Source organism: Dryobates pubescens, chromosome 17 (genome assembly GCF_014839835.1).
Source record: "Dryobates pubescens isolate bDryPub1 chromosome 17, bDryPub1.pri, whole genome shotgun sequence".
In the NCBI taxonomy this organism is placed as follows: Eukaryota; Metazoa; Chordata; class Aves; order Piciformes; family Picidae; genus Dryobates; species Dryobates pubescens.
Genome location: NC_071628.1, coordinates 8,826,177 through 8,839,768, shown reverse-complemented (window position 1 = coordinate 8,839,768; position 13,592 = coordinate 8,826,177). Strand labels below are relative to the sequence as shown.

The window sequence follows — 13,592 nt, the reverse complement described above, 5'->3', positions numbered from 1 at the left end:
CCCTAAATCCAGAGCAGGTTTAAAGCGGCAAAGCCTGAAACTTGCTGCCATTTTGAACATCTTGTTGGAGTGGGGGGGTGTGTGTGCAAATTTGTCTGCCTTCCGAGAGCCCTCTCTTGTAGAGCAGGAGACCTTTTTTATACATAATGAATTGCAGTCTCCACTGAGTACTGCCATTGAGAGCAGAGGATTAAAATCATCCTTTGTTAAGGAATACCATTGTAATGACACACATTTAAACATCAAAGCATTAGTTTATGAGCACAGGCATGCTTTAATGTCCTATTACAGTATGGAGACCTGTTTCTTTTGATAATGAAGACATTGTGTCATCGGCAAAGGCTGCCACATACACAACGTGTGCTGGCAGGTTATTAAAAAATTCAGCTCCTTGATGAAAGACTATCCTGCAGGCTAGGAGTACTGTGAAAAGAGTCTCCATTCTCCTAGAATTATTAGAAATGAGAACATGACTGTAAGCAGTAAATTATGTTAATACTTACAAATAGCATCATTTGCATAGCAGTTTAAGATGCCATACCCGGATTTTCCTCATTGGTATGGAGTAGGCAACAGATTAAAAATCATGTAGTTTGGGAGTTTGATCTGTGTGGAAAAAAAAATAAATCTATTCCATCTGAAAATTATTTTAGATGCCTCATTTCAAAGGCAACTCTGGGCAAACAAAAATGCAGGAGAGGATTATCGATGCATTTTACCTTGCTAACCTAATGCAGCAGCTGAGTTGTCTCCATTATTTTGGCTGCTGCACCAAGGGCAGAATTCCCAAACTATGCCAAACATCTCTGTAAAGCCTTCATCCCACTGTGTGATGCTGAGGACTGACAGCTTATAAAAAGTTTTATTTGGGGGCCCCTGGTTCTAATGATCACAGAATCAGAGAATGGTAGTGGTTGGAAGGGACCTCTGGAGAAAATACTATTGAGTCCAGCTCCTTCATGAGGCAGGTTCACCTAGAGAAGATCTCACAGGAACACATCCAGGCAGATCTCCAGAGATGGAGACTCCACCCCCTGTCTGGGCAGCCTGTTACAGTGTGCTTTCATCCATAAAGGAGTTCCTCATGTTTAGATGGAACTTCTGATACTCAAGTTTGTGTCCATTACCCCTTGTCCTGTCACTGTGTGCCACTGAAAAATCCTGGTCCCATCCTCCCAATCCCCACCCTTCAAGTATTTGTAAGCATTGATGAGATCCACCCTCAGTCTTCAGGCATCCCTGCCCATGGCAGGGAGTTTGGATTAGATGACTTCTAAGGTCTCTTCCAGCCTAAGCCATTCTACGATTCTCCAGACTAAAAAAGCCTGATGTTCTCATTCCCTAATTATCTTTGCAGCCCTCTTCTGTACCCTCTCCAGCGAGTCCCTGTCCTTCTTGAACCACAGAGCCTAGAAATGGCCACAGTATTCCAGACATGGTCTCACCAGGGCAGAGTAGAGGGGGAGGAGAACCTCCTTCAACCTGCTTGCCACAAGAGCACATTGCTGGCTCATGGTCATCCTGTTGTCCACAAGGACCTCTGGGTCCTTTTCCCCAGAGCTGCTCTCTGTGAGGATGAAGCACAGTGGACTATAAGAAGCCATGACAACAAACAAGACGCTGTTCCTATGTTACTTACATGGGCCCACTTCTGACTCCAGATCTCAGGGCTGTATCTCTGACATTCCTCTTGAGCCCAGTGGTAGCATCTCAGATATGAGATATCACAATAAGCAGTGCCATTTCCTCCAGCTTCATTGTTCACTTTAAACAACCAACACCACACTTCCATATTGTCAATTATGAGCTGGCTGAGCACACTGATCAGCTGTGGAGCAACAACACAAAGATGTTTTGCACTACAACAGAAATAAATTAGTCCTTGATTTAGACTACCAGTTCTCAAATATTTGGACATGGACTTTATTTTCATACAATCATTTTGGTTGGAAAAAAACCCTTTAAGATCATTGAGTCCAGTCATTCTCCAACTCTACCAAAGCTGGTGGTAAACCAGCCCTCAGCGCCACATCCCTGCAGCTTTAAAACACCTCCAGGGATGGGGATTCAACCACTTCCCTGGGGAGCCTGTTCCAGGGTTTGAGAACCCTTTCAGTAAGGAAATCTCTTCTAATATCCAACCTACACCTCCCCTGGGGCAACTTGAGGCTATTTCCTCTCATCCTATCACTTCTTCCTTCAGAGAGAAGGTCAACTCCCACCTGGCTCCGACTGCCTTTCAAGGAGTTGTAGAGAGCCAGAAAGTCTCCCCTCTGCCTCCTTTTCTTCCCAGTTCCCTCAGCAGCTCCTTGAAAGACTTGTGCCCTAGACCTTTCACCAGCTTTGCTGCCCTTCTCTGGACCCACTCCAGGACCTCAACATCTTTCTTGTAGTGAGGGCAATTTCTAACTATGGTTTCTTAGACATGCCTGTGTTGTTAGAGGCGTTTGGGTATCTTTTGATGAAGAATATATGGTTTTCATCCCATCCTTGATTCCCAGTGGGCAGACTCCAAACTGCATTGAGCACCTCTGGCAGTCAATGGAGTTGTGTTCTGCTGAGAGAGGAATTTGCCTGTTCAGGGCTTTTTGTCCAATTAGGATCTCAGGGTTTGGATAATCAGGGCAGCTCAATGCAAGTTTGTGACAGGGAATAAGAGGGGATGGACTGCTGCATTATTGGGAAAGAATGTGAGGAAGAGTTGTGCCAGACTCCAACAGCAGCCAAACATCTGTGAAATTCTCCTACTGGAGAGTACATGACATGGTTCTAAATGTACCAAGGAGTTACCAGGCTGTACAAAAATGCTAATTATTTATTGTGTCTGTACATGGATTTCAATGGCTTTAAAATGCCTTTTGCCCAGCTGCTGTAGGATTCAATTAGCTTCTTTAAAACTGCAAATGCTTTTGAAGCTGGTAGAAGCGCTCTTAGGTCTGGCTGCAGTGCTTACAGCCTTCTGCATTTATACACAGGCACTTTGGAGACTTTTGTTTGTTTGTTTTAACATTGACCTAAAATACAATTACATGTGTGTTCCAGATGCTATTATTTGTGGCTTTGGAGAACACCATAAATGTGTTGGTTTTGTCTTGATGGCTCCCCTACAGTAATGCAAAGGATCAATAATACTGTAAGGACTGTACCAATCATAAAGAATTATGTGCTATCTTTAAGTGAAAATTGAATTGTGCTTTAACATAGTAGCACCTTGCTTTGATTATTTAACCTCAGATGTCAATATTTCACACCAGCAAACAACAGAGCTAGAACTTCCATAACACTGTGGTATGAATCAAAACTATTAGATGCACATAAATTATTTAACAATAAATCAAAGAGCTGTTTTTCAGATCATTGATCATATAGTTAGTTCATCTGCTAGAGAAGCTGAATTGCATTTGTGCAGCTTGGATTGTTTGCAGTGTTAAAGGTGATTAATAAAAAGCAAAGCAATGTGAAAAAAGCCTCTTGAAGAATTAGGATACCTACAAGCCCCAACACTGGTATTTTCCTGCATAGAATCATTTAGGCTGGAAAAGTCCTTTAAGGCCTTAGAGACCAACAGTTCACTCAACACTACCAAGTTTGCTGCTAAACCATTCACAGAATGGTTTGGGATGGAAGGGACCTTAAAGATCATCTAGTTCCAACCCCCACCCTGCCGTGGGCAGGGACAAGCTCCACTAGACCAGGTTGCTCAACCATGTCCCTCAGCATTACATCTAAGTGGCTTTTAAATACCTCCACGGAGAGTAACTCCACCACTGCCCAAGGTAGCTTGTTACAGGGCTTAACCACCCTTTGGGGGAAGAAATTGTTCTTCATGTCCAACCTAAACTTACCCTGGTGCAACTTAAGGCCACTTCCTCTTAACTCTTGTTACCTGGGAGAAGAGACTAACCCTCAAGTGGCTCCAACCTCATTACAGGGAGTTGTAGAGAGCCAGAAGGTCTGCCTGCAGCCTCCTTTTCTCCAGGCTGAACAACCCCAGTTCCCTCAGCTGCTCCTCACAAGACTTGTGCTTCAGACCCTTCACCAACTTCATTGACCTTCTCTAGAGATACTCCAGCACCTCAATGTCATTCCTGTGGTGAGGGCCCCAAAACTCAACCCAAATAATGAGACAAAAGCATTCATTTTCCACTCTCCAATCTGTAACATACACTCACAGTGTATTTGTGCCTCTCTCTTTGGCAGAATTAGACAAGCCATACTGAACCACTGTTTGAGGTATGGGGACAATCACCTCACTCTTCCTGCTAGCCATGTGAAACAGTACAGATCACACTTAGACATATCATTGCAAAATCAGCTCATAAAATGCAATCCTGAGGCACTGAATGCAAAATAAACATCTGCAAACAGAACATGATATGGAAAACTCTTCTGCCTTGCAATTTTAGTCTAGTAATTAATGTTTTGTTAATTTCATACTGGTTGTGCTAACAAGAGAGGTAAACTTAGCGATGTTAAGCTGGATAGAAAGTAAACTTCCAGCTACAGATATGATCAGTGAACCTCAACTCGAATGGGCTGACTACTTAAGTAGAGGACATTTTTCCTTTCAGTGAATACTGCTTCCTACTAATCCCTGTTCTGTTTTCAGTCACTGGTAGAACTCCTATTAATTCATTGAAGCAATGATTTCATCCATGGAGCAGCAACACAAAGTGAGATAAGTTGACCAAACAGAAATCACAGAATCCCAACACAGTGTGGGTTAGAAAGGACCTCTGGAGACCAACCAGTCCAACCTTCAACCCACAACAGCTTGCCCAGGATCACAATGGGCAGGTGTGTTTGGAATCTCTCTGGAGAAGGAGACTCCACAACTTTTCTGGGCAGCCTGCTCCAGGGCTCTAGCACTTTCACATGAAGTTCTTCCTCATGTTCCAAATTGTTTCTTATGCTCCAAACACCCTTATATAATCTGAAGAATGACCACAGGATGACCAGAACGATTGTATTACTTTCTGACTTGAATACAAATTGCTTATAGTCAGAGTCTAAAAAGAACCCAACCTCCTACATGATTTTATCAAACCCAATTTAACCAATAGAGGTGATGGCATGGTACAAAGATTGCACCCTCTCAAGTGAAAGTGGACATCTGCACCCTCACATGTTCCAGATACCATCCCACTTACCTGGTCATGGCTGTAGATATCAGATTCTCCAGGAGGGGTTGGCACACAAGCACTGGCAAAAATTCTTTTGCTTCCAGACTTGGTCCTATAGAGCTGAGCCACTTCTGGCACCGAGCCTAATATAGGCACATTGAGCATGTCAGCCACTGCTAAATCATCCTGGTGGGGAACCCCTCCAATAATGTAGGCATCTCTGCTCTGGGTAAGAATTTTTATCCTTTTGATTGTCTTGGGACTGTACTTCAGCTGAGTGGCTAGGCACATGTGATGCTGCTGCATAAAGATAACATTATTCTTGTTAAAAGGTGTTCTTTTCTCTTCCATGAACCTAATTTATAATGTTGCAGACAATAAATACATTATTAATAGCAGGCTGGGTTATGACCTATCCTGTAGCTTAGCAGTTTAAATTGATAAAAGCTGTTGGGGTGAGGCTCCATAATCGTGCACATCTTTAGTGTGGTGAAAATGGCCTCACTGGGAATAGAACTAATTACTACACATCTGTATTTATTTGATCCATGCGGAATTATCCTTCTGTCAGTCGGCGGAGAGGCTGGTGGCCTTTGGATAACAGTGATTCATCTCAGCAACACTCCTGGCATGGTTTAACTCTAAAGCTCCTAAAAATCAATACAAAAATGAAGACACCACCCCCCTACCCCGCCTCCCTTACCCCCCCCCCTTACCTTTAGCAGGGAATGTATTTCACCATACTGTTCAGCAGTATTTTAAGGGATTCTCTGAGAATAAACCACTTTGATTTACAAAAGCTTTCACTGATCACATTAAATTACTGGGGATATACATTTCCATTACACACTAGTTCTGATAGCTACTGTAAAGGCAGCTGCAGAGTACTCAGGGAGAAGGTGGCACTTTTGTTGGTGCTTAAAGTACAAAGGTTTCAACTTTGGGGAAGGAATTTTTCATTCCTTTGAAAGAAGATCTGTTGCTGAACAAGCTGGTCATGGTAGATGCTATAACCTCTAAAATTAAGCTGAGACTATTAGTTGTGGCAGATGAAACCTCAAAACTATTTTTGTCAACATATCCTATGCATGGCCAGCAGATAAGCTAACTATCTCTCCAAATGTACACGTAGAGGTTGAGACAGGCAGGGACGAACATCATGCAGAAATAAGACAAGACATCCACTGCTGTAGATTGCCATAGAGAAAGCATAAACATAAAAAGAATAGAATAAAAATTCTTCACATTGAGGTTTCATCTAATTTAGGCTCTAGTCAGAGACACATTCCTTTCAGGACAGCATAAAAATTGGATTTGCTAGAGATTTCCAGGATGAAAGAGCTCTTTTTTTTTTTCCTTCCAAGTCCTGGATGCTCCTTCATAGAGACCGAAGTATAAATCTTGATCCCATGATGGTAGAAAAGGAGATGGGGAAGCCCCCTGAAGAGGACAAAAGGAATCTTGTCAACTCCTCAGTGCTTTCTCATATCAAACACGCAGCTCCTGAAGGTGCCCGTGTCTCTTTAGAGTCAGACATACTGCAAGAACAATGAGGATTTCAGTCACAGAACTGAGATACTCTTCAAAGTTCTGGCAGAACAAAGGGAGTCACAAAAGAGCAAAAAGAACAACAAAGTTTCCTGGAGTCTTTTTTTCTTCCATCAGTTTAAAATGGACTCTTAATGTTCTGATTCATTTGTTTCCTTTCTCTTGAGCTGGTTTAAAGGCAGGGAGATGACCAGTTCTGCTGGTCTCCTGGCAGAGTTCTGCCATGTAAAGAACAGGATCAATTTCCAGCCCCGGTCACTTGCTCCCTGGGGCCAGGAGTGGTGATGTAGGGAGGAGATTTGCTTTGTGTCTCTCAATAATGGATTTTACAGTTAATTAAGGAGTGCAGCAAACAGGCTGTAAAATCTAGTTCATTCCTGCTTTGAGAGTGGTATAGCTGCCATGATGTATAGTGGGGGGTGTGTGTGTGAAGGCAGGTAAATGCAGAACTGAGGAATCCTCAGAATTCCAGCATGACTGCACCAAGTGGTGGTTAGGAAGTTAACACAAAGGCTAGCTCTTGGTTCTCAAGCCTGATGGTTTTAATCTTTGTCTTCAAACTTCTCAGAAAAACTGATGTTGGCATGAGCCTCATCACGATGAGCAAAGCTACCTGCTAGAAGAGAATCAGGGTGTAACCCTTTGTTGGACGTGTCTCACGTTGCACCCGGACACACTGAATCACCCAGACATACCGAATCACAAGAGCTCATTTGAGTAGCAAATTCCTTAGGACAATGGTATAGGGACACTCTTTTCTGTCTGCCCCCCCTCTGCAGATACCAAGGAGCACAGGGCTACCTGTGCTTGGGTTTCTTTTCCACAGATTTTCCTTCCATCCAGTTCCATCAAAGTAGGTAGAAAACTGGGCAAGGCTGATTTGAGCTTCTAAAATTGCTTGCTAAGGTGGCCTTCAAGCCACACTTTCATATAGTAGGAATAAATTTAGAGCTTTGTATTAAACAACCCAGAAGAACCACAGAAAGGTTTGGGTTAGAAGGGACCTTTCAAGGTCATCTAGTTCACTGCATTGAGCAGGGATATCTTCAATTAGAGCAGGTTGCTCAGAGCCCCAAACAACCTGACTTAGAGAGATGCTTAAAAAGAACAACCTGCTCTTACATTACAACTACTTCAGCCAAACCAGCATGACTAAAATCATCCCTGAAAGCCATTTTCCATTCCAGGAGAGCCCAACTATGTTTAGCAGCACATCTTTTATCAATCATACGATGTGGCTTAGATGTTTTAAACATGTTTTATGTAGAAGGCTTCTTAAAGCTTCCACTATGTGGTAGTCAGTACTGGAAAAATAACCCAAGATCCAGAGACAAAACAGCTACAATTGTCAAAGCACCATTTTAAGAGGATTTACCAACAAAGTGAAGGCTCAGCACAGTCAGCTGTGATTTCTGTACCTTTCCAGCATTCAAATAAAAGGGCAACACTAAAGGAAAGCCAGCTCCTAAAACTACAAATATAATCTTGATGCTTTTTCTCCAACTCAGAGAAAATGGAAGAGACTTCTTTTTAACTATGGCAAAACTATTGGATAGCTCTGACTCAGAGTCCTTCCCTGCACAGCAAAGAGCTCTGCTCACAGAGGTGTTTTCAGACTATTTTTCAACACTTAACTTTAAGCTGACCCCAACTGTTAATTCATACATATACACACAAGTGTTTAGCTGATTGCTCTGCTGCTAGAGAGCTACACTTGTAAACCAACACATTTATGATCTATAAAAAGCCTCTCTACCTCCTTCAGTTTCAATCAGCACATGGCACAACAAATACTTGTTCAACAAAAAAAAACTAAGAGTTATTAATACATATTGAAAACAGGGGCAGGATGTCAAGAAGAGGGCCTAGAGATAATAAATGTACCACAAAGCTTTGTAAAAATCAGATCTCAGCTAAGATAACATTAACTCAATATTAACAATTCTTCTCCACTTCTGCTAAAATCCCAATCAATGCTGCTAAATTCCACTAAAACTGTTCTCACTACTGAGCTTTCCCTCAGTATTTTCAGAAGCACTGCTTGAGGTGTACATTAAAGTGTGCTTTTGAGATCCTGTTTTACCACGTGGACCTAAAACTGACTTGACAAATTTGGCACTAATATTCCTTTGTTATTGAAGAAGATATTTAAGTGGTTATTTAAGAAGTCCTGCATTGCATCCAGTGGTAAGAAACACCACAAACACATGAATGATTGAATGCTGGGCTAGCCAGAGAGAAAGTTTGAGTAATAAGAATGGTTTATTGCTATGATTTCCTTAGAGAGATAAATCTATCAAGTTCCCAGTCCCCAGAATATAGTAAGAAGGGACAAGTGGTCTACAAATAGCCAATATAGGACTATCTCAACTAAGACTATAAAGCTAAACCAGTATATTTATTTCCAGTGCTCTAACTAGTAGTCTAATCAGTAAAGCCCTTAAACTTGCAATAATATTTCACTGATGTGTACCAGAGCGTTACAAGTTATAAAATTTCCAATTTAATTTTACTGCATCCCTCAAGCTGTAGTAATTAGAAGACAAACTCACAGGGAAGCTGTTTGTAGCTTCAGGGGTGAGAATTTTGAACCTGTCCTGCAGGTCACCCATGTCCTCGGGGTTCCCAGATCTAACAGCTGCCTGCAGACCCAGGAGTTTATTGTAATACCGCAGTAACTCCTCACTCAGATGAAGGGGGCAGATGTAGATGACGTCCACGTTGGCATCTAAAACAAAGGGGCACAATGTTCATTACTGGCAGCAAGGTGGAGTCCATTCAGAACAGCAATCTGATAATCCCCCATTGTCTGCTAACGAACGGCTTCCCTGAAAGAGCGCTGGAAACAAAACTGAGCTCTGCAATTCCCAAATCCAAGTGCTCTAACCGCTTTTTGCTGTGCTTCAGCATTTCTCTGAAGACAGGTCAGCAACCCAAAGAAATAGCTAGTTGCTGGAATTCAATCTGCAGAACACATTGGGGGCAGGATTTCGAGAGTGTTGTGAGGGGGGATTTATAGGCACGACTCGCATTAACATCAGTGGGAATTGTTCACTGCTTTAAAAATACATCCCATTAACTTCAGCAAATTATAAAAGCCAGCTCTTGAGTTTAGAAAGCTGATGAAATTGCAATTTCATATGCTGCCTGGATTTTGCATGGCCTGTTCCTATTCTTGTCCTGTTCCCGCAAAAGCTCACGGTAGGACACCATTAATAACCATTGCTGAGAGTGTGACTGTGCAGATTAGCGAGTTAAATACCACGGTGTGAAAAGCTGCTTTTCTGCATGTCAAACAACTTGGGCTGACAGACACAAACACTTAGAGGTGAGAAAGCAAAAGTCTTTAATATATGCTGTTCAGGAAAATTTTAACTACTCTGCTCTTCTCAAATATTAATGTTAATAGATGAGCTAATGAATTAATGGGACTTGCGACATTCAACAGAATACACTGCCAAAAACAGTCCTAGATTTTGATCCAGCTCCTGCTGAAATCAGTAGGAAGTCTTTTATTGTCTTTACTGGGCCCTGGGAAGAGAGCCTGGAAAGTGCCAGGGACAACTGCTATAACTTGTGAATAAATCAGGAGCAAAACAAACATTGTAGTAAGTAAATCCTGAGCCTGACGTTATCAAGGAGTAAGATTTCCCTTTCTTTCACTTTGTTTTGCCATATTGCTGCAGGAAAACAACTCACTGGGTTGTTCAGTATCCAACAACCCAGCCCTGTATTTGAAGCCCTGATAGAGCCTTTTTATAACACAGTTCATTATCATGTAACTTTTAAAGATAATTAAAAGAGCAGTTCCCTAGAACTCTTAGCCCATACTCCAGGGCTTTTAAAGGCATTTACTCAGATTTGCAAAGGGAGCCTGACAATGTAGCAGCTTGGGTACAAAAAGCCTTCCTGCTAGTGTTGGCTGTAGTGCTGAATGGACTGCACTGACAAAACTTGACAAGCTCAAAAGAATTTGTTGAACAAAATGCTGCAGCGCATTTCACTACTCTTTATCACTGCCCTAGAGAGAGACATACAAGTCTCCTGTGGACACTCCAGGGCTCCAGAGACAGATTAACTCATGGGAGGTCAGCAGCAGCAAGGAAACCCTCTAGTATTGTAAAGAAAATAAAGCCAGTATGGTAAATATCCATGCTCTTCTGCCAGGCACTGGTAAAGCAGCTCATCTAGTTAAGAATTTAGTTAATAATCATCATAGGATCACAGGATGGTTTGGATTAGAAAGGACCTTAAAGATCACCTAATTCCAACTCCCCTGCACTATCATACTCATGGTCTGGTTTACAGTAGTACCAATTTTCATGGTCACAGATTTTGAAGTGAAAAGGAGTGCTGGTTAACGTGTTGACTTTGTCCATCTGTCCCTTTAAGTTTCTAACTACCATTTCAGAGACAGGAAAAAAAATAAACCAAACAAAAAAAAACCCCAAACCACCAAAACTAAGACTGCAGTGTGGAAAAACAGTATCAGTGCCTAGATAATATACAAAGGCAATTACATTATTATTTTAGGCAACTGTAAATTTCTGGATCTAATGTATTTGTGTTACAAACTTACTAGATGGCATTTATTAAATAATAATGATGCTGAAATAGACATGAATCATGTAAAGGATGTCATTCCAGGCAGCCAGTGAAATGGGTCACTGACAAGTAATACTCTTCTCTGCTTTGCTTAAAAGAGGACTACAACGCCAGGAGAAACTTCTAAATGTATGTCTTTTGCCTCATTTGCTAATTTAGAAAGGAGTGGTTTAAAAAAGGGCTTGCTCCTTGCTAGCACATCTTTCTCTCCCTGTGGGGCTGAATGAGCACCAGAATTAGCTACCTAATTTTGTAGAACACTAAACACTTCTGATCATTTGTGGTGCTCAGCATGCCACAGGATGAGGCTGGTTTACCTTACCACAGGGGCAGAAAGCATCAGCATGTGTTACTTACGAATAACGTGGGCAGGAGCAAATGCCCTAGTAGAAAAATGAGTTCTGAGTTTTTCTATTGTCTATAGTTAGCATCAATACAAAAAGAAAAGTCCTCTTCGGCCATTCTCTTTCACTCACAACACGAAACAGGCAGCCAACAGCTCATAACATACCCAGTATGTCACACAGCCTTCCCATCTGCGTGTTCTGCTGGAGAGCAAGATCAGGAATATGCTCACGGACACACTGGGGATATCCTGGAAAAGAAGAAATTCCCCCCAAACTGTATTCAGAAAACCCTTGGTGCCTATTTGAATGAAATCAGACTCTTGGATTTACGGAAACTGTAAGAAAAATATTTCAACCCCCAAACTTGGCACAGAGCTAAGTGCATCATCTCTATGATTTTGGTGAATTATTGCTAATTTGTGAATTAGTGAACTGATGTGACATCAGGTTTTTATGTCATGAGGTTTTTAAATACAGACTTGAATGTTACAGACCTAGAGAGCCTCATCATTTTAACATCTAGACTAAGGACTTGGAGTCTTCTATGTTGGAGGATCTTTTTTTTTAAGCATAAAATCCACAACCAACCAACTACAAACCCACCATCCCTTAGCACAAATCCTGGCATATTTTGTCCTTCACACAGCTAAAAGGCAACAAACCCACTTCATTAAGATGTCTCAGTGATACCTGATCACTTTGCTGCAGAGGATGAAAGAGTGGCAGCCTGCCTGTGTTTGGATTATCTCTTTGGAGGTCAGACCTCCAACTGATCGCACACTCAAACATGCAAAAGGACTGCAGTAAGTGACAAGACCACTAAAGATAGAATCTTTAATCCTGCAATTTTTAAATCCAGCCAATTCTAAATGAATCAGTGGATATACACAAACTTACACAGCCACACGATGGGAGTTGTTAGCTGCAATAGCTGGGATTGAATCAATAAAGAAGTTAAGCTTAGTGTTTGGCACAAAAGTTTGACTGATCCAGTGAAAATCCTTAAAACATTCACATGTATCTATATATGACCAATCATCTGAAATGCAGGACCAACTTAGTTTGACTAAAACCTGCTCAGTATTTCAGCACTTTGATTTTGGAATAAATGCAAGTTACAAGGTAACTAACCAATATTCTTGGGGGCTGTGGCAATGGCACTGCACATGGGAGAGCAGAACACAATAAAATACAGAGATATAGACATCACCAGTTTCAGTAATTTCTTGTGAAACTTACAGATTGCAGTTAGCACAACAATTCTGAACACCATTAATGCTCACACCCAGTATGTTCTGAACGCTCCCTAATTCCATGCCCAGTCATCTGACAATGCTTATTAAATGCAGGGGCTTCGTCACTGTCAACTACCTTGTGCAAACGAACCCAGCCACAGATGAGTGCTCTGCCACCGCCAGCTTGTCAACATCACTGTTGCCAGATACCATTTGGAGTTTAACTTATCCAGATTAGTTTGGATATAAGGAAAAACTTCTTCACAGAAAGGGCTTTCAGGCATTGGAACAGGCTGTGCAGGGAGGTGGTGGAGTCATCATCTCTGGAGGTGTTTGAAAGCTACATGGATATGGTGCTGAGGGACACAGTTTAGTGGCTTAGCAGTAGGTGCTGGGATTCTTAGCTCTAGGTGAGCGGTTGGACTTGAAGATCTCAAAGGTCTCTTCCAACCTCAGCAGTTCTATGAGTCTGTGATTGCTGGTATTGATCAACTAGAGCAGTGGCTCTTTGAATCTGAAATGGAGCTTTGGTTTCTGGCAAATGCAAATGTCTCCAAAATGCTTCATGCATTTGAGACCAAAGGCTGTGGAGCAAAATGTTGCTGATACATAAACCAGCTGTACATAACAAACCAGAAATGGTGGCATGAGTTATAGCTGTGCCAAAACATGGCACCTTCAGGTACTGGAAGGCCACTATAAGGTCTCACCGGAGCTTTCTTTTTTCCACGCTG

At 41.9% G+C, this 13,592-nt stretch overlaps 1 protein-coding gene across 1 annotated transcript in view; it reads right to left on the bottom strand.

Moving 5' to 3' along the window:
- IQCH (IQ motif containing H) overlaps positions 1-13,592 on the bottom strand; it is a 59,526-nt gene that overhangs the window by 37,030 nt on the left and 8,904 nt on the right. The window contains exons 6-9 of the mRNA XM_054169160.1: positions 11,788-11,871; positions 9,224-9,399; positions 5,151-5,423; positions 1,640-1,828 (exon numbers count right to left, since the gene is read on the bottom strand). Coding sequence (XP_054025135.1) covers positions 1,640-1,828; positions 5,151-5,423; positions 9,224-9,399; positions 11,788-11,871 — 722 coding nt within the window. The remainder of the gene's footprint in view (positions 1-1,639; positions 1,829-5,150; positions 5,424-9,223; positions 9,400-11,787; positions 11,872-13,592) is intronic.